The sequence below is a fragment of the Prionailurus viverrinus genome, chromosome A2 (genome assembly GCF_022837055.1).
Source record: "Prionailurus viverrinus isolate Anna chromosome A2, UM_Priviv_1.0, whole genome shotgun sequence".
Lineage (NCBI taxonomy): Eukaryota > Metazoa > Chordata > Mammalia > Carnivora > Felidae > Prionailurus > Prionailurus viverrinus.
This window is the reverse complement of record NC_062562.1, coordinates 154,881,994-154,903,210: the sequence shown is the minus strand read 5'-3', so window position 1 is coordinate 154,903,210 and position 21,217 is coordinate 154,881,994. Positions and strand designations below refer to the sequence as shown.

Genomic DNA, 21,217 nt, shown 5'->3' with positions numbered 1-21,217 from the left:
CATCACACGCACGCACACACACACAGAGCGAGCCCCACCCACTTTGCCTTGGCGGTGGTCACCGAGTTGGGGTGCTGGTAAATGGAAATGAAATGTATAATTCATAAGGCCGAGGTGGTGTGCAATCTGTGGAAAGGGGGTTGGTAATTACAGAATTGAGAAATGAGGCTGCAGTGTTGTAAGTAACCTTTCTAGGTTAGAGGCTGCTGTGATAGATGGCCTGCATTGTTCTCTTTCTGACCTTTTTCTGAACTTCCCCTTAGAAGAACAGAGGAAATACAGTTCTGCCTTTTCCCATATTGTTTTTGAATAATACCTTCAGATGCCAGCTTTTAGCATTTCTGTTCTTCCGTTTGGGGTGTTGCTTCCCCCCGCCACCACCCCCCCCCCCCGCCATGCTTTGCTGCTTCCCGTAGAAGAATCCAGCTGCTAATTACTTTATCCCAGTCTTAATGCTAAGCACAGAGGCTACACAAATATTTGTGTACGTACTGTGTACGTACAGGAAAAGGAAATAGCCCTGCAGCATCCTTTCTCTCCCTCTGCCCCCACCCCACCCCAGCCACGCAGGGCACTCCTGAGAATGGTCCTCTCAGGTAACGGTGCAGACGGACCGGTACGGAATGTGTGGGACATGGCCGCTCGGTCGGAAGATGTAGGAGCCAAGCTCACACTTGCAGAATGGAGTCGTTTTAACCAGATGTTAACGTGCACACAGGAATCACGCTCATTCACATTTAAGCTATTGATGCAGTCCTAGGGGAAAAGAAATAACAAGGCTGGGGGACGTGTGCTGTGTGTCTTTCGTCAACCTTTCCTCCGTGCAACCTGAAATACTCAGCCGTGTGCCCTCCTCCCTTCCCTCTACCCGTACTGATTCCCTGGTCTGAACAGTGAGTCCCTGGTGCTGCCCCATAACTTTGGGCTCTGTGATCACCTGAAGCCTATCACATCAGCCTCTGTGAAGTCAGGGAACCCCGGAAGAGAGAAGAAGGGAGATTTCTGTTTGGTTTCCACACGAGTAAGCGTCGCCGAAGAGGCCGCGGGATAGTTTCACTTAGCCTTGCAGTTGAATCTAGAGTTGAATGTCTGGGGTATTTGGGGTTGTTTTGTTTCTTGAAAACCCAAGTCTTTGGAGACCAGATGAAAAGGAACTAGACAGTTCTGTGTCAGAGCCCTTCAAACTGGGGACAGAATTTAGTTAGCTCCATTTAGTTGGTTAATGCTGATTGAACACCTGCTGTGCGCAGAGCCACCACCCGCAGAAGGAAGCAAATATAGGTTCTTTCTCCTCAAGGAACTTCTGATCTCGTGGGGGAATCCAGGGCAGGCCTGAATGCATACGTACCTAGACCTACTTACATAGCCGGCACTCCACAGAGGCGAGCGTGACAGGCAGGCACTCAGTGCCTTTAAGTGATATTTCAGAACTTCTATTTGGCAAAAGAAAAAAGCTGAGCTCGTCACATCAGTCATCGCTGCCATTCTTTCAAACGTCCATTTAATTGCTTATGGGGGCTTTTTTTTATTTGAATATTTGAAAATCTCCCTGGGCGCCTTCTTTCTTCCTGTCTTCTCTAGTTATTTCTTTCTTCGTCTCCAGATAGATAGAGAGCGTCTCCTTTCTCACCCACCACTTCTCCGCTTATAGGTATATTTTAAAGATACAAACTTCCTCTGCCAAGCCTCTCCCATTAAAAATAAATAGAGCTTTGTCGGTTTCTGTTCAGATTTCCCCACGGAAATCCCCATTATCAGAGAAGAACTCCAGAGAGCTGCTTGCTCCCTATCCCTTCCCTTACCTTAAAATACATACATGCATGAACAAACGAGCAAAAAGTAAGAAGGCCCTGTGTTTACTTCGTTCTCAGATAATAGGTCCAGTTCAGCAAACATGGCATATTGAGCACTTACTTTATTCTTGCACAGTGCTCAGCAGTAGGGGAAGAAGGATGAGACCATAACTTCTTCCAGGTCATGAGTGTGAATGAAGCGTGACAGCCGGTGTCTGTGGAGGGCCCAGGACTCTGCAGGGTGCTGTGAGGTGAACAGAGATAAATAACGCAGTCTGCCACTTTGAGATGCATCCAGTCTCATTGAGAAGCTGATTTTTAAAAAACATTTGTTTAATGTTTCTTTATTTTTGAGGGAGATAGAGAGAGCACAAGCAGGGGAGGGGCAGAGAGAGAGCACAAGCAGGGGAGGGGCAGAGAGAGAGGGAGACACAGAATCCGAAGCAGGCTCCAGGCTCCGAGCTGTCAGCACAGAGCCTGACGTGGGGCTGGAACCCACAAACCGTGAGATCATGACCTGAGCCAAAGTCGGACACTCAACTGACTGAGCCACCCAGGTGCCCTAAAAAGCTGATTTTGTTTTTTATTTCTTTTTTAATTTTTTAATATTTATTTTTGAGAGACAGAGAGAGAGAGAGAGAGAGTGTGTGTGTGTGTGTGTGTGTGAATGGAGGAGGGGCAGAGAGAGAGGTTGACACAGAATCTGAAATAGGCTTCAGGCTCTGAGCTGTCAGCACAGAGCCTGACGCGGGGCTCCAACTCACAGACCAGGAGATCATGACCTGAGCCGAAGTCGGACGCTTAACCGACTGAGCCACCCAGGTGCCCCCCGAGAAGCTGATTTTAAAAAATGATGACTGTCAGTGCAAGAGCTGAACAGGCAGCCGGTGAGCTGTGGGAACACGGAACAGGAGGCCACCTCGGGCAGCATAGACTTCTGGAGGAGGCAGGATTCCAGTCGAGAGCCCAGAAGTCTTCAGACAGTAGCCAGGAGAGGTGCTTTCCAAAGAGGTAAACTGGGAGCACCGGGGGTGTCCGAGGGCCCCACCCCGACAGCTCTGATGAGTCTGGAGGCTTTGGCCTCAGTCCCTGCCTCCCTCCTTCCTTTCTCGTCGCTCTGCCTCTTGAGCTCCACCGACGAGTGGCATCTCCCTGGTTCCACGTGCTGGTTCGCTCATTTGGCTAGACTAGTGTTTGGTGCCCAAGACAGCAAGATGAACGTCTTAATCTCTTTTGCTGGAGGGTGCTCCATTTCACAGGCATGCGGGAGAGTCCCAGTTCTGGGACCACAAAGAGGCCCCATTGTTTATGGGAAGATAGGGCAGCGGTCCCTCTTCACGTAGAGGGACACTTCCGCCCCTTCCACTGTGTGCTCCACGCCACAGTCGGCCCTGCGTTTCTGACAGTGAGGTCCAGCGGCCGTCCGGTGGGTTCCGTGCCTCCATCCCCTGGGGTTGAAGGTTCAGACACCGTTGAGACGTGTGTCTGCTGCACGTCAGCACCCCCTAGTGTGAGCTGGAAAGAGCCAGCTTAGTTCTTCCTCGGGACCCAAGCAAAACACAAGAAAGCAAACTTGGGCTTTGTTGGTTTGGTTTTGTTTCAGCTCCTTTAGGAAAAGCTGAATGTTGGAAGGCTCTCCCTAAACAAGCTGCCCTTGGCTGGACCCCTCACGTTTACGCCCATTTTGTTTGGCAAAATTCCTTCTGGAGCAACCAACCAGCCGCCTTGGGAGGTCCCTCCTTGTCCCGACCACGGCAGGTCCTAACAGGCTGTGGCTAAGTCCACCATGTGATGTTCCCTGCCATAGACTCGGGGGAAGGCTGCATCCTCATCCTCTGCCGTGGGCTTGGTCTCCTGGCAAGGCCAGAATGGTATGCCCTTGCCCTGGGAGCAAGGCCGGCCTCTGCCACCTGGCTCCTCTGGTCCCACTCACACCCACTCACACCTGGGTGCTTAGAGACAGGACGCGTCCTGTACGGCCTGGGCCAGAACCAACCACACTGGCCGGCAAAAGCTCCTGGCTTTATTTGAAAACTGGCTTAGCTGGTGTGTTAGCAGGCACATCTTTCTCTGTAATTTCTCTCCTAAAAGCGCAACGCAGGCAGGGAGGCCTCTTCTGAGGCTGTGGGCACGTCCCTGTTGCTGCAGTGGAAACTGACCCTCCGGCATGTGTCTGGCATGTTCACTGAGTGGATTCTGTTTCGTATCTCAGGTTTCCAGCTTCTGCTCTCTCAGCTGGTGTATCTCTAGTCAGTGACACTGAATGCACCTCCCTTTCAAAGAAGGAGCAAGTTTCCATCTTCAGTCCCTGTTCCTTATCCTAGACCACCAGCTATAAAGAATGCCTCATGATCTAGCCCCACAAGCCGCATAATCAGATAGTGCTATATAAGGAAAGGAAATACCCCAAGGATGAGCCTGGTCTTCATTACAGTTCGCTTGCTGAGAGTTGTGAACCCCGGGGCTTCTCCAGTGCAGGCCCGGGACCCCTAGCAGGAAAGCATCATGATTCTCCAGCCCTGTGTGAGTTCATTCATTCATCCAACAAACATCTTAAAGTACTCACTGTGAACCGGTTGAAGCTAAATATTAACCATATGTTTACTGACATTTAAGTCGCATAAGTAATATTACCGTCTTGGTGTGCTTTTATCTGGGGTAGAGAGGAAGCTTTGAATTGATTGTTTAGTGTGAAAGAGGCCAGCCTTTTCCCGCCTGGCCTGACATCTCGTTTTCACTCCATTGGTGGGTAACGTATCACCTCCCTGAATCAAGTGAAGGCCCTGCATTTGCAACTGATCCACAGGAATTGAAATTCCAAATTCCCTCCCCGTGCAGAGAAAAGAGGTGCAGCCTCCGGAAACTGAAAGGTGACAGCAGGTGGTGGTGGGACTGGAGTGTGGGCAGGCTCCCCAGGGAAGCTCTAAATGCACAGTGCAACGCTCAGTTTCAGTCAACAGACTAACAACAAAGCAGAAGAAAAACAATCAACCAAAGGAACTGAAAAGAATGTCTGAGGTTTTTGTCTCCTTTCTCTGTCAGCCAGCTCTGTCGTCTTCCCAGCTCCTGGTCTTTGCGCCGAGCCCTCTCGGTCGGAGCTTGGATCTCCCTCTAGCCCGCCTGTTCAGGAACCTGCACCCCGAGGCCTGGGGTCCACGCCGCCCCCCGATACACAGGGAGCACGGGCACCGTGGCCTGGGCAGAGGGGACGGCGCGCGGGAGGGAATGTGCAGGGGCGTGGCCACACGGGCCGCGTTCTGTTTCTTCACCTGGCTGGTAGGGGGACACTGGTCATTGCTTTCTGAGAAGTCACTGAGCTATATGTTTTTGCTTTGTGCACTTCTTTGTATGTGTCTTATCTTCTACAATAAAAAGAATTTTATCAAGATAAAAAAGACTTTAAAGAACCTGAAGCAGTGTATGAGTGAAAAGAATCGGTATGTGTAGATACGTGCAGAAACCTGTGATTCCATTGCCCTGGTTGACGGTGCTTCCACAGACATTTATTGAGCACATACCTTGGCAAAAAGTGAGAACATGAAACATAATATTACGGTCCAGCAGGGTGTGGGATGCAAAACCAGGCCTTGTCCAGCATCCCTTGGCTTCGTGGCAAAGGCACCAGGGACCAGACTGGGAGATACAGGCAGAGTCGGCACAGTGCATGTCCACAGGACTAGGAATTACAGGGCAGGGTGAGTGTCTTTGAAATGACCCATTGTGGGGTCCAAGCTGATTTCTTCCCAGGAACATTTCTCATTGAGGTTTGGAAGGAATTTAGAGGCTGACATCAGAATATACTCCAGACATCCGAGAAGCGGTTCCCGATTTATACGAACGTCATTAGAAGCCTTTGGAGATTAGGTTCCAGATCTTTTCTTCTGGTGTGCAAGCAAGGAAGTTAGATTTCGGTGCTGCGCTTTGCAGAGTTGAAACGCAGTGGCAGGACCCCAGGATCAGCATGGAGGCAGAGTGGGGGTGGGGAACACACAGTTGACCCTTGAACAGCATGGGTTGGTAGTGCCTGGTCCCCTTTTACACAGGCTTTTGTTTTTGGTTTTGTAAATACAATACAGTACTGTAAATATATCTTCTCTTCCTTACAGCTTTCTTAGTAACATTTTCTTTCCTCTAGCTTACTGTATTGTAAGAATATGGTATATAACACATATACGAGTATGTGTTAATCGACTATTGATGTTATCAATAAGGCTTCAGTCAACGATAGGCTGTTAGTAGTTAAGGTTGGGGGAGTCAAGTGCCATGTGGACTTGGGACTGCATGGGGGAGCGGGGTTTGGTGCTCCAGCCCCGTGTTGTTCAAGGGTCGACTGTATATGTATTGAGTGCACATCCAGGAAAGTCTTACTCAGAGCCAAGTTGCTCGTGGCCAATACAAATAAAACTGTCACTCTGATTCTAACACTACCCTGGAAATGGTCAGTCGAATCAAAGAAGCCAGCTTCCTTTGGGAGACTGTCCAAATGTGACACAAGAATGATGATGGCATCTAGACCCAGCCGTGGTTATTACAATCAGCCTTCCATGCGGATGCACTGAGTTGTTCTCGCGTCCTGAGCGTTTCTCTTGGTGATAGCTGGAGACATTCAGCCAACAGAATCGCTGGGGAGGGTCTGGAAATGATGCTCACCAGCACACAGGCACACGGTGTCATGGACGTCAACAGTGTCGCCGGAGGTAACACTTCTAGGTCATCTGTGCAGGGATTTGGGCGCATGTATATCGTTGAGCTGGAGCCACCCACAGGCATGAGTGGGGCGTCTTGGCTAGCTCTCCTTCCAGAGTCAGAGCCTGGCCCCCTGCGGCGGCCCCCCACCACAGTGCCGTCCTCGGCTACTTACAGGGCAAGACTCCTCCTCGGTGGAGCGTGTCTAGAAACCTTAAGGTCCACAGCGTTTGGTCAGGCCATCACCTGCAGACAGGGTCCACATCACCTCGGCTCAGTACAAGCTAACGCAACAAGGGAGCTCCTGGTCGGCCTCACCCCGTCGCTCGTCCCTGCAGCTCCATCCCTGGGCCCCTTTGGCCTTCGCATCTACCCAGCCCCCTGGTCAAAGACAAAGCTCTTTCTCTCACGTCTCCTGTTCACTAAGGAAGCTGTGTCTTTCTCAAAAATCCCAGGTTGGCCGTGGCTTCACCAGGCCCCCCCGATCACTATTTCGATCTCCACTGGACCTTCCTGGGTCCCCCAGACGTGGTATGAATGCATCTCTTAGGAACGCTGCTCCCCATTTTCCTCGCAGCCCGCCAGTGGCCAGAGGATGTATTCTCTCCCCACCTGGCCGCCCTGCCATGCTCCCCTGCGCTCACCCTGCACGCTGTCTTCCATGCAGATCCTTCAGCTCTGCGGTTCAATTTCTCTAAAATAGCCTCCTTCTAGTCCTCGGATTTCTCCTCTTTCTCCGGTCCTGTGTTGCTTTGATGTGACCCCTTGCCTCCCACCCCGGGTCACCAGCACACATAGTGGCTCAGAGCTCATGTCAGCATTTCCAAGTCCCCTTATTTTTGCAGCGGAAACGTAAGATTGAACAACCCATCTGAAATACAATTTTACATTTTGATTGCTTCTGCCCCAGCCATACTGAGGTTATTTTCAATCTACATATATTTGTGGGAACGGGCTTTTTCTCTGCAGTTCAATTCAAGTACACCTTATAATATCAGTGATTATAAAATACCATGGCCTAATAGAGTGTCTTGCTTCCAAGGAGTTCAAAATGCTTTATAATTCTACCGGCCGTCATTTGTCTTCATATGCTGCTGTAGAGACAAGAGAAAAAAAAAAAAAGAGAGAGAGATTAATAATCACATTTTATAGACGGTGAAATAAAAACTCAAGAGAAATTGAGTAACATTTTTCCAGAAAGGCACGGTTGTCCGTGTGCTCTCTGATCAGTGTTGCAGATTTATTGCCCGAGTTGGGAGTGGCCGTGAACCCTGCGGTTGTTTACTAGCGCACCGTGAAGACGACCAAGATATGGACTCTGGTCGTACATCTGGCCGGGAGGCCAGGTGAGGCCAGAGAGCCAAAGCCAGGTAGCACGAAAGGGGACGCAGGCTTAGGACGGCGTTTCTGTGTGCGAGGGGAGACGTGGGGCCTGTAGGCTGGGCAGTGCTCTTCCTGAAGTTGGTTGGTGGGCGTTTTGCTGCTGGTTATATTAATTGTTGTACCTTTTACAGCAATTAATGGAACAAAAAGGCTTAACCCGTTTTCCTAGTAATGTTTCCACTTATAAGGAGGAAAGTGGGCTTTAAAAAAGGGGGGAAAAGGATGCTCTTTGTGTAATTGCTGCGACGTGGACTTGAGCGTATTACAGATGAGTGAATACGTGTTGACTGCCTGCTCTATGCCAGGCCCTATGCTGGGCGCGTCCCCTGACGCCGTTTAATTTCATCCTCAGAGCGGTATGAGGAAGTCGAGGCACAGCTAGAATGCGCCAGCACCGAGTTCCGCCCGCGAGCACGGGGCCCCCGAGTGTGTGCTGTTCCCACTCCACTCTGTGGTCTCCACACCTGTGTTGGGGTCACTCCCTCACAGGGTCATGTGGTCTGGACGTGACCTGGGAATACCCTACCAGCCCTGCCTGCCGCCCAGAAAACTAGTGAGCGAAATATCAAAGCTTCAGTAATTGACGTGCTAAAAACGACAGTTGTTTATTCTCTTTCTATAGAAAAATAGAATCTTCTGTGTCTTACTGTGGGAATGTTGGAAAGGAACAGTCTCTCTCTTTCTTAGGTGCAAATTTTGTCTGACACTTCATGTATGTTGAAAGTATGTTTGATGTCCCAAAATAGCAATGAGGAGACTCTCTAAGAGAATTCCGTGGGGTGGCAAAGGAAGGGTGAGTCATTAACGGAGCCTGGGTGATTCTGAGCCCAGTGAGAAAGGCCCGTTTCCCAAGCCAGCAGCCCTACCTGCGGTGGAACCGAACCGAGAGCAGAAACGGCCCCCATGGGGGAGCCCAGAATGTGATTTTGTTTTTTAAACTGCATAAACTTTGAAACAGAAAGGCCAGGTAGTCTGCCTCTTGTCATAGGGCATGTTGCCGAGGGGACGGTGCCAGCTTCAGGGGAACCGGTGCCCACTAAGGGTGTGGGGTTGACACAGAAAGATTCCTGTACAAATGTGGAGACAGCGCCTACCATGCCCAGGTACTGTACTAGGTGCTACAGACAGAGCTGTGACGTGGGGACAGGGCGGGATGGGGCACACACTCACCCTGCCCCGTGCCCAGAGGCCACCCCGGCCTGTCCACTTACCAAGACTCAGCTCACACGTCTCTCCGGAAGCCCTCCCTGCTTTGCCCCTCCTCCCCCCCCGGTTAGTTTCCCATCATGTACTGGGCACACACTTTGGCCCATTGTACATCAGCTGTTGGCACGTCTTGCCTCCAGCTAAACAGTGAACTCCCGGAGGGGCCGTGGGGTCTGGTTTATTTATTTTTTGATTCTCAGCACAGTGCCTGACACAGAGACATTTAGGAAATGGCAGTTTGGATAGTCAAGTAAGTGAAAGGATGGACCTTGAGCCAACTTCTCAGTCACACTAACCATTGGTAAGAATGGCTTTCACCTCCCTCGGGAGTGAACGAGCCTCAGGTGCGCTGAACAAAAAGAAACAGATTTTAGGCTTGCGTCTCGACTTCAGGGGCTCAGAGCCTTATGGACCAGCAGAAAAGGGAACAAGGCATCTGCGAGATCACAGCAGAACGGTCTTCGGTCCCCCAAGGATTACTGAGAGCCGGGTGAAAAAGCACCTTCCTTACTTAGGCCTGGGTGTTGAGCAGGTATTTATGGAGCAAGTGAGGCACAGACCCTGCCTTCCAGAAGGCTTAAGAGGGGGCAGGTATGGGAACATGTGTTGGGAACAGCAGGTGCTCGGTTCATAGTTACTGGACCGCACTGGTTATTGGTGCTGACGCATTCATCCCCCGGCGTGGGCAGCACGGAGAAGGTGGGCAGCCTGTGTCTGAGGAGGAAGGAGAGGGGCCCGGCCTCTGCAGAGATGTGATCAGGGTATCACGTGTGCAGAGAAAAGGAATGAGGAAGAGTTTCAGGGTGGGTTGGAACAGGTTGAAACCAAGGGCAAGAGACCAGTAGGGGGTTAGGGTAGAGGCCTAAACCTCGAGCCCTTTCCAGCCCCTCTGGGACCCTAGAGCCACCTGCAAACCCCTGCCACTCTCCTTCTTGCTGGAATTCGGGAGCCACGGCAGGCAGGTGTCCTCTGGGCCTCCGCTCCCACCCGCAGAGGCCTTCTGTCCCGCGGGTGACACCTTGCTCCTGGTGCCAAGCTTCCATTCCTCCACCAAGATTGACCCCTTCTGCTCCCCTTTGTTTATGCTGCCTTAGAACTTTCTGCCTGAATCTCATATTTTAGTGCTTTCTTATATTTAATAAAGGTTTATTCAATCAGCAAATCCTTATTGATTGAGTGGCTACTAAATGGCACGCACTGTGCTGCCCTGTGGACGTAGCAGGGGGAGACGGACAGTAGCGGGTTATTGGGGAAGTGCTGTAAAGTGACATTTACGGCACTGTAGATGGAGACTAACTGGTGTCGAGGGATGCCTGTCTGCGGCGGTGACAATTAAGCTGAGGTTTGAAGGATGAGAAGGAGGCGGCCATCTGAGCGCAGGTGCAGGGAGCCTTCGAGGCAGTAGCACAACACTGCACGAAGGCTCTAGGTCCAGGAGGAGCCTAGAAATGGAAATGGAAATGACAGTGGAGAGCAGGGCAGGGAGGTCCTGAGGGTCACGGAGGGATTCAGGGTTCAGCGGGGAGCCTCTGCGGGGCTGAGAGCAAAGGGAGAGGCGGTCTGTCTGCTCCGGCAGCTGTGCGGACAGCGGATGGAGGACGGAAGGACGAAAGGAAAGACCCGCCGGGGGGCTCCAGGTGCGACGGGGTGGCCAGGGCCAGAGGGGTGGTGGTGGAGGTGGAGAGTCGGGGCCGGGCCGAGAGATACTCGGGGGCGGCCGCATTGAGGCCTTGGTGGCGAGGATGAAGGGAACGGAGGGGCTCGGAGAGCATCCGGGGTTCCCAGCGTGGGGAGCAGGCGGGAGGGGCCGGGATCCCATTCAGCGAGATGAGCCCGGCAGAGACAGGGACCCGTTGCCGTTGGGGAGGGGAGGCCGAGGAGAAGACGTCCCTTGTGAACATACTAAGTTGGAGGCGACTGTGAGTCATTCCTATGGAGGTGCTGGGCCTTCAGAGTGTTAAGTGCGGAGCAGAGAAGAGTCCAGCGCGCAGATGGACGTTTGGAAATATGAATGGAATATGGACGTGGGGCTGCCATACAATTCCTCTGTCAGCTTCCTGAGGCCGCAGAAACAGTCCCCGCAAAACACAGGACTGACCGCAACAGCTATTTACTCTCCCGCTGTCCTGGCGGCTGGAAGTCTGAAATCAAGGTGTGGGCAGGAACATACTCCTTCTGACGCCATTCGGGGAAGATCCTTCCTTGCCCCTTCCACCTGCTGCTGGCCCCAGGCACTCCTCGGCTGGTGGCACTCCTCCAGTCTCTGCCTTCATCTCCACGCGGCTGCCTCCCCTCTGCGTCTGTGTCCCTGTTTCCCTCTTCCTGTAAGGACACCTGTCCTGTTGGCTTAAGGGCTCCCCCTACTCCAGTGACATAATCTTCGCTAGTCACATCTGCAATAACCCCGTCCCCAAATAAGGTCCCGTTGTGAGGTACCGGAGATTAGGACTTCAACATGTCTTTTTTGGCATTTGATACAACTCAACCCATAACGGTTAACCCAGAACAAAGATGAAAAGAGAGGAGACCAGGGGTCCAAGGGCTTTGCCGTCCCACAGCAGCTAGCTAGAGGACAAGCCAGCAAAAGAAACGGAGAGGCAGGACAGCTGTGGGAGCGTATGGTGTCGTGAAAACCACACTGTGTGTTTCAAAACGGGACGAATGTCAACCGTGAAAGAAATATGCAGCTCTCGGGTCAGAGAGGGAAGTTGACCCGTGGATGCGACATGACAACGTGCCCCTGGGGGTCCGGATGGGCGTGGCCCCTGAGTGGAGACCCCTCAGTGGAGTCCAGTAGGAGACCGGTGGCAAGACAGGAGGTGGGGGGGGGGGGGGGGCGGGGACACAAAACAGTGGAATTGCAGGAGACCCCCGTGAGGTTCAGAATAGGGCAACACCTGCAGGGACACGGAGGGCTGGAGAAAGGACTTGCTTTTGTGTTTGCTTCGCTTTGTTCTTGTGTGCTGTTTTAGTTCTTAAAATGGGAGATGCTGGAGCATGTCCGTATTGCTTGAATTAGCTCTGTCTTCGTGTCTGCAGGTTTGGCTTGTATACCAGTAGTATATTCGACCTCATTTGTCACGTGTGCTGGTGTTGGCGTCCAGCACTGGGGCCCCTAGGGGACAAGACTCCGTCTTCTATTTCTTTTGTCCCCCGGCCATCTAGCCTGACACTTGAGCATTTGTTCATTATGGTCACAGCAAAGAAACTATCCTGCTGTACATACCCTGGTGCCATGCATGGCTACCACTTCACGTTCTAACAGAAAACAGGTAGAGGGACGCCTGGGTGGCCCAGTCAGTTAAGCGTCCGACTTCAGCTCAGGTCATGATCTCATGGTTGGTAAGATGGAGCCCCACATCAGGCTGTCTGCTGTCAGCACAGAGCCTGCTTGGGATCCTCTGTCTCCCTCTTTCTCTGCCCTTCCCCCATCCTTGAAATAAATAAACTTAAAAAAAAAAAAAAAAAGAAAAGAAAATGGACCGAGAGCCATCTTCATAGGCCCTATTCACATAACGTCAGTTGACAAAATCCACGGCTGGTGTTTGTTGCCAGAGCACGTCACTGAAGCGTCACTCTTATGTGTCGGGTTCTGTCTTACACATCCTCAGGGAACAGAAGCCAGGAAACGGATTTCCACGGGTTCCAAGTGGCCTGCTTAGGGGCATGAGAACCAGGTGATTAACCTGATAGGAAGGTTGGCCCCATGGTTGAATCCAGAGATGTCCCCATAAGACCAGCCCAGGCTGTGTTCCTAAGACCCGACCTGGAGGCTCCAAGGGGCAAGGGTCCCGGTCACAGGAACAGGGAGACAGAGGTGCGGAGAAGCTTGTCCTGTGTCAGCAGCCTGCCCGAGGGGGGCTTCGCGGGAACCGGGACAGGACATCTTCTCCAGAGAAGAGGTCTGAGTCTGCATGTGGGAGGAGGCAGGTGGACATGCCGACCCTGGAGCGGAGAGGGCAGAAAGGAGGGCAGGTTCTGACACACACATAGTAAGAGTGTGTGGTTTTCTCTGTCATGTTCTTTTCAGATACCCCCTTCTTTTCCAAGGGATGTGTTGTTGTTGTTGTTGTTGTTGTTGTTTAAATAATCCACAACACAGGACAGTCCAGCAGAGACGTACCTGGAACCAGCACGGGCATCCCCGGGGCGGCAGCGCCACAGGGGCGACAGCAGCATCCCGTGTTCCCGCGCACAGTCAGCACCTGGGATGGGAGGACACAGAGACCACAGAGCTAGGGTGCAGCGCCAGGCTGAGCCTCCATGCCAGCAGTGAGCTGAAGGTTAAGTAGGGCCAGTGGCAGATTGCACCACACCCCCCCCCCCCCCCACACACACACACACACACCCAGAGTAACTCCCTCCCGCCAAGCCTGGGAAGAGACCCACCCAGCCCTGGACTCTGGCAAAAGGATGTCGTGCACCCAGACTGATGACCAGGGCACTCTAGAAGCACCCGGCAGCAGTGCCGAGTCTCCAGCCCTAAGAAAGCAAGGGAACTCCTTCTTCCGAAAAACCAAGACGTTGTGACAAAATGTGTTGGGTTTTGTTTTTCGACGTTATCTAGAGAAAAAAGATCAGCAACGAGAGCAAATGTAAAAGAGTAGCATAGGGAGATGCTTTCTTAAGTGGGGGAGATTCAGCTTGACACTCCCAAGACGAGTGGGGCTGTTTTGGCCGCAGCCTCGCTCCTTCCTCCTGTGCTAGCTGGTGAAGATCACCCAGACAGAGCCGCCTCCCCAGCTCCCACTGCTCACGTGCCAGGCTCCTGAAAGGGTAGGAGAGTGGCGTCTTCTGGCATTGCTTAATCAAGTGGGAAATTTACAGAGAAAACAGAAGCTGGGCTAATGCATTTCATTATCAGCCGAGCGCCTTGAGCCACGTTTTTTTCAAAGCTGGGTTCATATCTCATACATTTGAGCGTGGTTTTCTCCAAAACGTACCCCTACTTCATCATGACACGTTCTTGGAAAAGAAAGGGCGCCGTGTGGTCTCCTTGGTTTTCGTTACTAACTGCGTGTGAAAATTTCCCTCTGAGTTTAGGTGGTTTCCTCCGGAAGCTCCAGCATGTAACCTTGTCTATCATGTGAAGGGACATAATCCCACAGGCAGGAATGGGTTTATAATGGAGTTCTGACTGGTACCCAGACTATAGATTCATGAACGGGGTTGTATAACTGTAATATTTGAAGACATTTTAGGAGACTAACTTTTTCAGAAGCTGATGATAAAAAATAATAATAACGTTTCCTTACCAAAGTGTGATTCAGACTCCTAAGAAGGGGGATCATTGACATTAACAAATATTGGATTTAATCCCCTTGTTCTGGGTAGAGGCGACCTGTTTTCGATATTGCTGAAAATAGAACATTTATATTTCAGAATTCCTTTGTAAAAACTGGGCATTCTCTATGATTGGTTTCCTGGGTTTTCAGTTACAAAAGGTAACTCCCAGGTATCTCTAAAGCGGTTATTAGCTCATCCGACTGGAATATAATGGTAATGAAGTCAATGGACGTGGTTCCCTTAGATCTCTTCTAGAGCCACAGATCTACCCTTCATTTCAGCCAGTCATCTGACCACGCTCCCTGCCGACAGGGAGGACCAGGCCCAAGAATGGAGGGATCACTGCCACACAGTGCAAGAACCACAGGCCCTTTAGAGGGGAGCAGTAACGGCACCCCAGATTTGAAAGATAGGGTTTTATGTAGAATTCATACACAAATTGCTACCTGCACTTTCAAGTTGCTAATGATTTCTCTCGTTCTTCCTTTGCAGGGCCCCTGAAATCATCCTTGGTCTACCATTTTGTGAGGCAATTGATATGTGGTCCCTGGGCTGTGTCATTGCTGAGCTGTTCCTGGGCTGGCCGCTCTATCCAGGAGCTTCTGAGTATGATCAGGTGGGTCCAGATAGCTCAGGTGTTCACAGTAAGCACGTCCTTTATAACATGACCTGTGGGTGGGATTGTGGGGTGTTTCCTTGTCTCTGAAACCTTGCTTCCTTTAACTGCTTTTCTCTTATTCCTCTTTCTTTCCCCTCTTGCTTCTATTACTTCTTTCTTTCCCTATAAAATCGTCATTTTTCTCAAAGGCACTAGAGCCATTAGTATACCATATGCCCAGTTACAGGAAACGCCCTGACCTCATTCTCCTCTTTTCTTGCAGATTCGGTATATTTCACAAACACAGGGTCTGCCAGCTGAATATTTATTAAGTGCAGGGACAAAGACAACTAGGTTTTTCAACCGTGACACAGACTCACCGTATCCTTTGTGGAGGCTGAAGGTAGGAAGAACGTCCCCACCACTCCTCACCCATGCCCAACACTCAGGGAAGAAGGGCACCATCTAGTTGGCGGGGAGCTCTTGCCATTGCCACACTGATCCTGCACTTTGCTTTGATTCGGCCAAAAGCCCGGGAGAGGGGGCGACCGTTATTGATCCATGAGGTAGATGAATTCGAATGTCCGAAAGCACCGCTTTGTTTGGCCAGCTGCCTGCGAAGCTCAGATCCCAAGTTCTGGTGGCTAAACTCCTGGGATGAAATCCCAGTGAACCGTACTGACTTGTCGGGTGTGTGCTAGAGAGAGAAATGAGCCCCACCTTGTCCTCAAGGAGCTCCTATTGCAGGGACGCATGCAGGGAGCCCCCCACCCCTCCACCCCGCCGTCACAAGTGCCCCGTTGCTGGTAGGGGTAGAGTGTGGGGCCAAGAGGAGGGAACCAGAGGGTCAGGAGGAGCATTTGAGCTGGGCCCTAAAGGGGGAAGAGTGTCTTCCAGGCAGAGGAAATGGCCTCAGAGAGATGACGTCCTAAGGCTCCGGGAGGGGTCTGTCTGTCCCGGCCGGCAGGTGGTATAGCACATCACTGCACACTGTCAACTCCCGAGTGGTTTTACTTTAACGCAAACGTATTTTGCTTTCGCTTTGATCTGTGCCTAGCAAGGAAAATTAGTGTATTTTCCTGAGAAGGGGAAGATAATGCAAGTCTTAAGTATGCTTTGTGTTCATTTTAGGTGGTTTTTTTTGTCGTTTTTTGGGGGGTTTTTTGACAAGAGAGTGGGTGGGGGTTTTTTGTTTGTTGGGGTTTTTTTTTGTTTGTTTGTTTGACAAGAAACCACAGCCAAATTCTAATAGGATTTAAAGATAACGTGTGTCCAATAGTTGCAGAAGATCTAGAAAAGAGATTTGAGAGCTAAGCAAGCACTCCGAGGCTGTTGATGAGGGGGCTGGCATTCGACAACTGTGAGAGCTAGTAGCTCAAGGTCACGTCCAGTAAAAAAGAGTTCGGGGGTGGAGGAGGGTGAGGCCAGGCAGGGGCAGGGTTCACTTTTATGTCTTCATCTGGAGCCTCGGTCCTCCTTGTCCAGCTGTTTCCGGGATCAGAGCCTGGATCCTAGCAGCTCCTGGTATGCCCTCCTTGAGTGACAATGTGAGCATCCATGGATGCATCCAGAAACCCACAGTAACTGGAGACAGCAGCTTCCTAGACCAAGGCCAGTGCAGGGCACGTGCATGGTCCAGCCCCAGGCAGAGGGGCAGCACAGAACAGACGCCGGGGCCAGATGCTGCTTCCCGGCCATGCGGCCTTGGCACACTCCTGGAGCTTGCTCTTCCTGCTTCTTCCCTGGAAAGTGGGTCGGTGTTTGTCCTCCCTAGGATGGTTGTCAGGAGTACCGAATGAGTTCTTGTGCTTTACAATAGTGCCTGGCATGCGGTGACAGCTATCTGTATGAGAGCTTGAGAAATAAAATTAAATTACAACTTAAAACCATGTGGAAAAGGGCTTCTGCTTTTCCACTTGTGGAATATTACCTTATCCCTTAAACTTAGGGGAGAATGTAGGGTTTTCAGGGATATGGCATATGTTGGTCATCTTGGAACCTTCTGGATATGATTCAGAGCAGGCTCTCGACAGGTCTTTGTGGGAAGGAGAGAAGAGAGATGAGTTAGTGTGGAGGACGAGTTAAGTGTGCAGGGCACTTTAAGAAGAATCCGAGTGTCCTCTGAAAGATGGGAAAAAGACCCTCCGTGAGAAGCAGAAACCAGGGTTTGAGTCACAGTGACCAGGAAATAATTCACATGACCACTCAGCTTTTGCGTCTTTTGACCAGACACCAGATGACCATGAAGCAGAGACGGGGATTAAGTCGAAAGAAGCAAGAAAGTACATTTTCAACTGTTTAGATGATATGGCCCAGGTAAGCCCCATGGGTGAGTATGCAGTGCTACCCCTTAAAAACCAAGCACAGCAAGAGTTCTGCGTAATAGAAGATGGCGGGTAGAAATTCACATTACTCACCTGCAGTGGTTGACCTTGACCCTGAACAATGATAGGTCACTCCTAGTAAGAATAGCATTGGGTTGGTGGAACATTTTCAGAACCTTACAGCCGCCCTTTACTGGTTCCCATTTGTAAGAAAAAAAAAGAAGGAAGGAAGGAAGGAAGGAAGGAAGGAAGGAAGGAAGGAAGGAAAGAGAGAGAGAGAGAGAGAGAGAGAAAGAAAGAAAGAAAGAAAGAAAGAAAAAGAAAGTGCTAGCCAATCTTACTGATGTTTTCATGAGAAGAATTCAAGATCATTAGTACATCTGAGTTTACTGCCCACGACTCAGTGTATTGGTTCCCGAGGGCTGCCCTAACAACGTACTGCACGCTGGGTGGCTTCAGATAGTAGACATTTATTCTCCAACAGTTCAAGAGGCTAGAAATTTGACATTAAAGTACCACCGGGGCCATCCTCCTCTGAAAGCTCTAGAAAGAAACTGTCCCATGCCTCAGTCCTAGCGTCCGCTGGCCCCTGGCAATCCTCAGTGTTCCCTTGATGTGTAGCTGACTGACCCCAACCTCTTCACCCTTCTTCCTATGGCCTTTATTCCTGGGTTTCCTCTTGTCTCTGTGCCCAAATCTCCCTCTTCTTTCTCTTATAAAGACACCAGTCACTGGATTTGGGACTCATCCTACTCCAGCTCACCAGAGGGATCACAGGTTCTCTCACCTTTGTGCCCAGAGAAAATTCTAGAACTTCAGCTGTTTTTAGTGTAAGGACTAGTCTAAAAGCAGGGCAACCTAAAGAGTCTTTCCTAAAAGCAACGAGAATACAGCACTAGACCAATAAACACTAAGCACACTTCTTCCTGAGGGTGAGTGGAACCAAAAATCACGATTCTGAGTAAAGGGTACTTGTTAGTTGATTAGAAGCCTAGATTGTCTGAGAAAACTGAAATTACTTTCCATAGCATGCCTTGGAAAATAACGGAAAGCACCACACAACAGGCCTTTCAAAAACCATCCGACGCTTACTCTTGGAAGAAGAATCCTGGGTTCAGATACCCTGCTGTCTTGGCCAGAGGTGATCCCAGTGAGCACAGGGGCTAAAACAGTTCTGGCGTTAACACAGGGCACTACCAGAGGACAGATAACACTGTAGCTGGAGGAAGAAGGTTGGCCTCTGAAGGTTAAATGCATAACCCTTTTTGCATTTCATTTTTTACTACTTGGTTGTAGTTCTTGTTTTTTCAATTGTGGTAAAATATACATAGCATAAAATTGGGGCACGTGCATGGCTCAGTCCATCAAGCGGCCAACACTTGTTCTCAGCTCAGGTCTGGAGCTCGGAGTCTTGAGTTCAAGCCCTGCCCCAGGCTCCTTGGCGGGCGTGGAGCCTACTTAAAAAAGAAAAGAGGGGCGCCTGGGTGGCTCAGTCGGTTAAGCGTCCGACTTCAGCTCAGGTCACAATCTCGCGATCTCGCGGTCCGTGAGTTCGAGCCCCGCGTCGGGCTCTGGGCTGATGGCTCAGAGCCTGGAGCCTGCTTCCCATTCTGTGTCTCCCTCTCTCTCTCTGCTCCTCCCCCGTTCATGCTCTGTCTCTCTCTCTGTCTCAAAAATAAATAAACGTTAAAAAAAAAAAAAAGATTTAAAAAAGAAAAAGAAAAAAGAAAAGAAAAACTGACCGTCTTAACCATTTTTAAGTATATAATTCAGTAGTATCAGGTACAACCCCATTGTTATACAACGAATGCCCAGAAGTCTTTCCATCTTGGGATTATTTTCCGTGAGGTATGATGCGAGGTACATTTCAGTTTAACTGATGGAAGCAGGTACAGGGCACGTCCTGTCACTTCTGTGTATTTCCTAGAACGGGCAGCGACCCGCTCCCTCCGCCACGCATGGCCGCCCTCTGCCTTTCCTGGAGAGGAAGCAGCCACCGCCTGTGGGCAGTAACAGCCCATGGCAGTGCCTGCAGCAGGACCCGCACAGCCTTCTGGACACTGGGAAGGGGTGACAGACATGGGGATGGAGTTCCCGGCAGAGAAGAAGGGAAGCCGGGGGAGGGGCGGCCGAATGGGGTTTTGGTAACCTGTCCCTGTTTGCCTCCAGGTGAACATGACAACGGATTTGGAAGGGAGTGACATGTTGGTGGAGAAGGCAGACCGGCGGGAGTTCATCGACCTGTTAAAGAAGATGCTGACCATAGATGCTGATAAGAGAATCACTCCAATTGAAACCCTGAACCACCCCTTTGTCACCATGACGCACCTACTCGATTTTCCCCACAGCACACAGTAGGTGTCTTGCTCGATGCTTTTTACCAGGGGTCAGCAGACTTTTTCTTTAAAGCCTCAGATAGTAAATCCTTCGGGCTTTGCGGCCATATGGTCTGTGTCACAACCGCTCCACTCTGCTGTTGTAGCTGACGGTAGCCGTGGACCGTACGGAAACCAATGAGGGAGGCTGCGTTTCAATAAAACGTTATTTGTACAAGCAGGCGGCAGCCCGATTGGGTGGCCCTGAGCCACACTTTGCTCTACACCAAAAAGCAGGGAACGGGAAGCGTGGGAGAGCTCAAGGCTGGGTGAACCCGCCCTGGGGGTCTGTACGTAAACGGGGTGCTCACAGTGGCGGCACCTGGGAAGCAAAGCCACTTTCAGGGCCAGAGGTCACTCCCAGAACCATTCTAGTTTGGATCTGGGTTTGTTCGTCCACTCATTCGTCCACTCATTCGTCCCCGCAGCGGGCTGTGTGCTGGGGTGCAGCGTAGGGCAGAGCAGTCGGGCCCCTGCCCACCGGGGCTTCCAGTCTGTAGGTGAGAGAAAGACATCACGTGGGTGATCCCCCAAGAAGCAGGCTGTTACCTGGGAAAGCGGGCTGCAGTCGGGGCCGGGCAGGGCAGCCCCCGAGGAAATGACCGCCGAACGACTAGCAACAGGTCACCAGTGAAAAGGCCGGCCAGGGGAGAAAGGGCACTGCCTGCGCAGTGACTGCCAGCACAGGGCCTGGGGCTCGGAAGGAGGGGAGGCCTCGGGACGAGCCAGGTAAGGCCCCGTGTTAAGGGTCTGGGTCTTCACCGTAAGAGCAGCGGAAGTCACGGAGGGACTTCTAAGCAGGGGATAGCTGGTTAGAGCTGCGTTTGACAGAGACCGGCCTGCTGCTGCACCATCAGGTCAGAGAAGCCCGAGCAAAGTGCCCGTGAAGGGAGGCAACGTGAAAGCTGCTGGTGGCCTGAGAGAGCCGTTTGCGGGGAAGCAACGGCCAGTTGAGTAGGCTGCGGGACTGAGGGGAGGGGAGGGAGAAACAGGAGCGACCAGAGGGGCCCGACGGGGTTCTTCTGATACGGAGGGACCGGGGCAGTTCAGGGTGCTGGTGGGACGTGTCTGCAGCACGAGGGATTGAAGAGAAGGATGCAGAGGTTTCCGAGAGGCCGGGAGGCTCCAGGATGGCAAGGCCAGCGTCACGGGCGGGGAGGGGCGTGGGTGTCGGCAGGCGTGCTGGCCTGGCCAGCGAAGTGGATGTTCTTCAGGCAGCTCCTGTCTTCCCTTGTGGAGAGCAAGGCGGTTGGTGGCTGAAGAAGTAGAGGAAAGCCCGGGTGGTCGGGGCAGGAGGCGGCCGGGCCAAGTGGACAGAGCAATAGGGGATCAGAGCGTGGCAGACGGGAATGGTGTGGAGGGTAACCGGGCCCCAGGTGACGGCAGGGGGACAGCAGGTCGTTACTCAGGGTCATCCGGGCTGGAGCTTCGCCAGGCTGTTGAGAGAACAAGACAAACTGACAGGCTTCAGATGTTGGCAAGAGAGCGGTCATTTTCCCAAATGATGGCTGTGGGAGGCTTAGCTGTGAAGGGAAAGGAAGTGAAGACAGAGGGGCCAGCGGGGCC

The 21,217-nt window shown here is 51.6% G+C and overlaps 1 protein-coding gene across 5 annotated transcripts in view; it reads left to right on the top strand.

The window, feature by feature from the left end:
* HIPK2 (homeodomain interacting protein kinase 2) overlaps positions 1 to 21,217 on the top strand; it is a 178,871-nt gene that overhangs the window by 112,381 nt on the left and 45,273 nt on the right. For all 5 annotated transcript variants that reach the window (XM_047850557.1, XM_047850554.1, XM_047850556.1 and 2 more), the window contains exons 3-6: positions 14,847 to 14,970; positions 15,236 to 15,355; positions 17,182 to 17,268; positions 19,446 to 19,630. In XM_047850557.1, the coding sequence (XP_047706513.1) occupies positions 14,847 to 14,970; positions 15,236 to 15,355; positions 17,182 to 17,268; positions 19,446 to 19,630 (516 nt within the window). The remainder of the gene's footprint in view (positions 1 to 14,846; positions 14,971 to 15,235; positions 15,356 to 17,181; positions 17,269 to 19,445; positions 19,631 to 21,217) is intronic.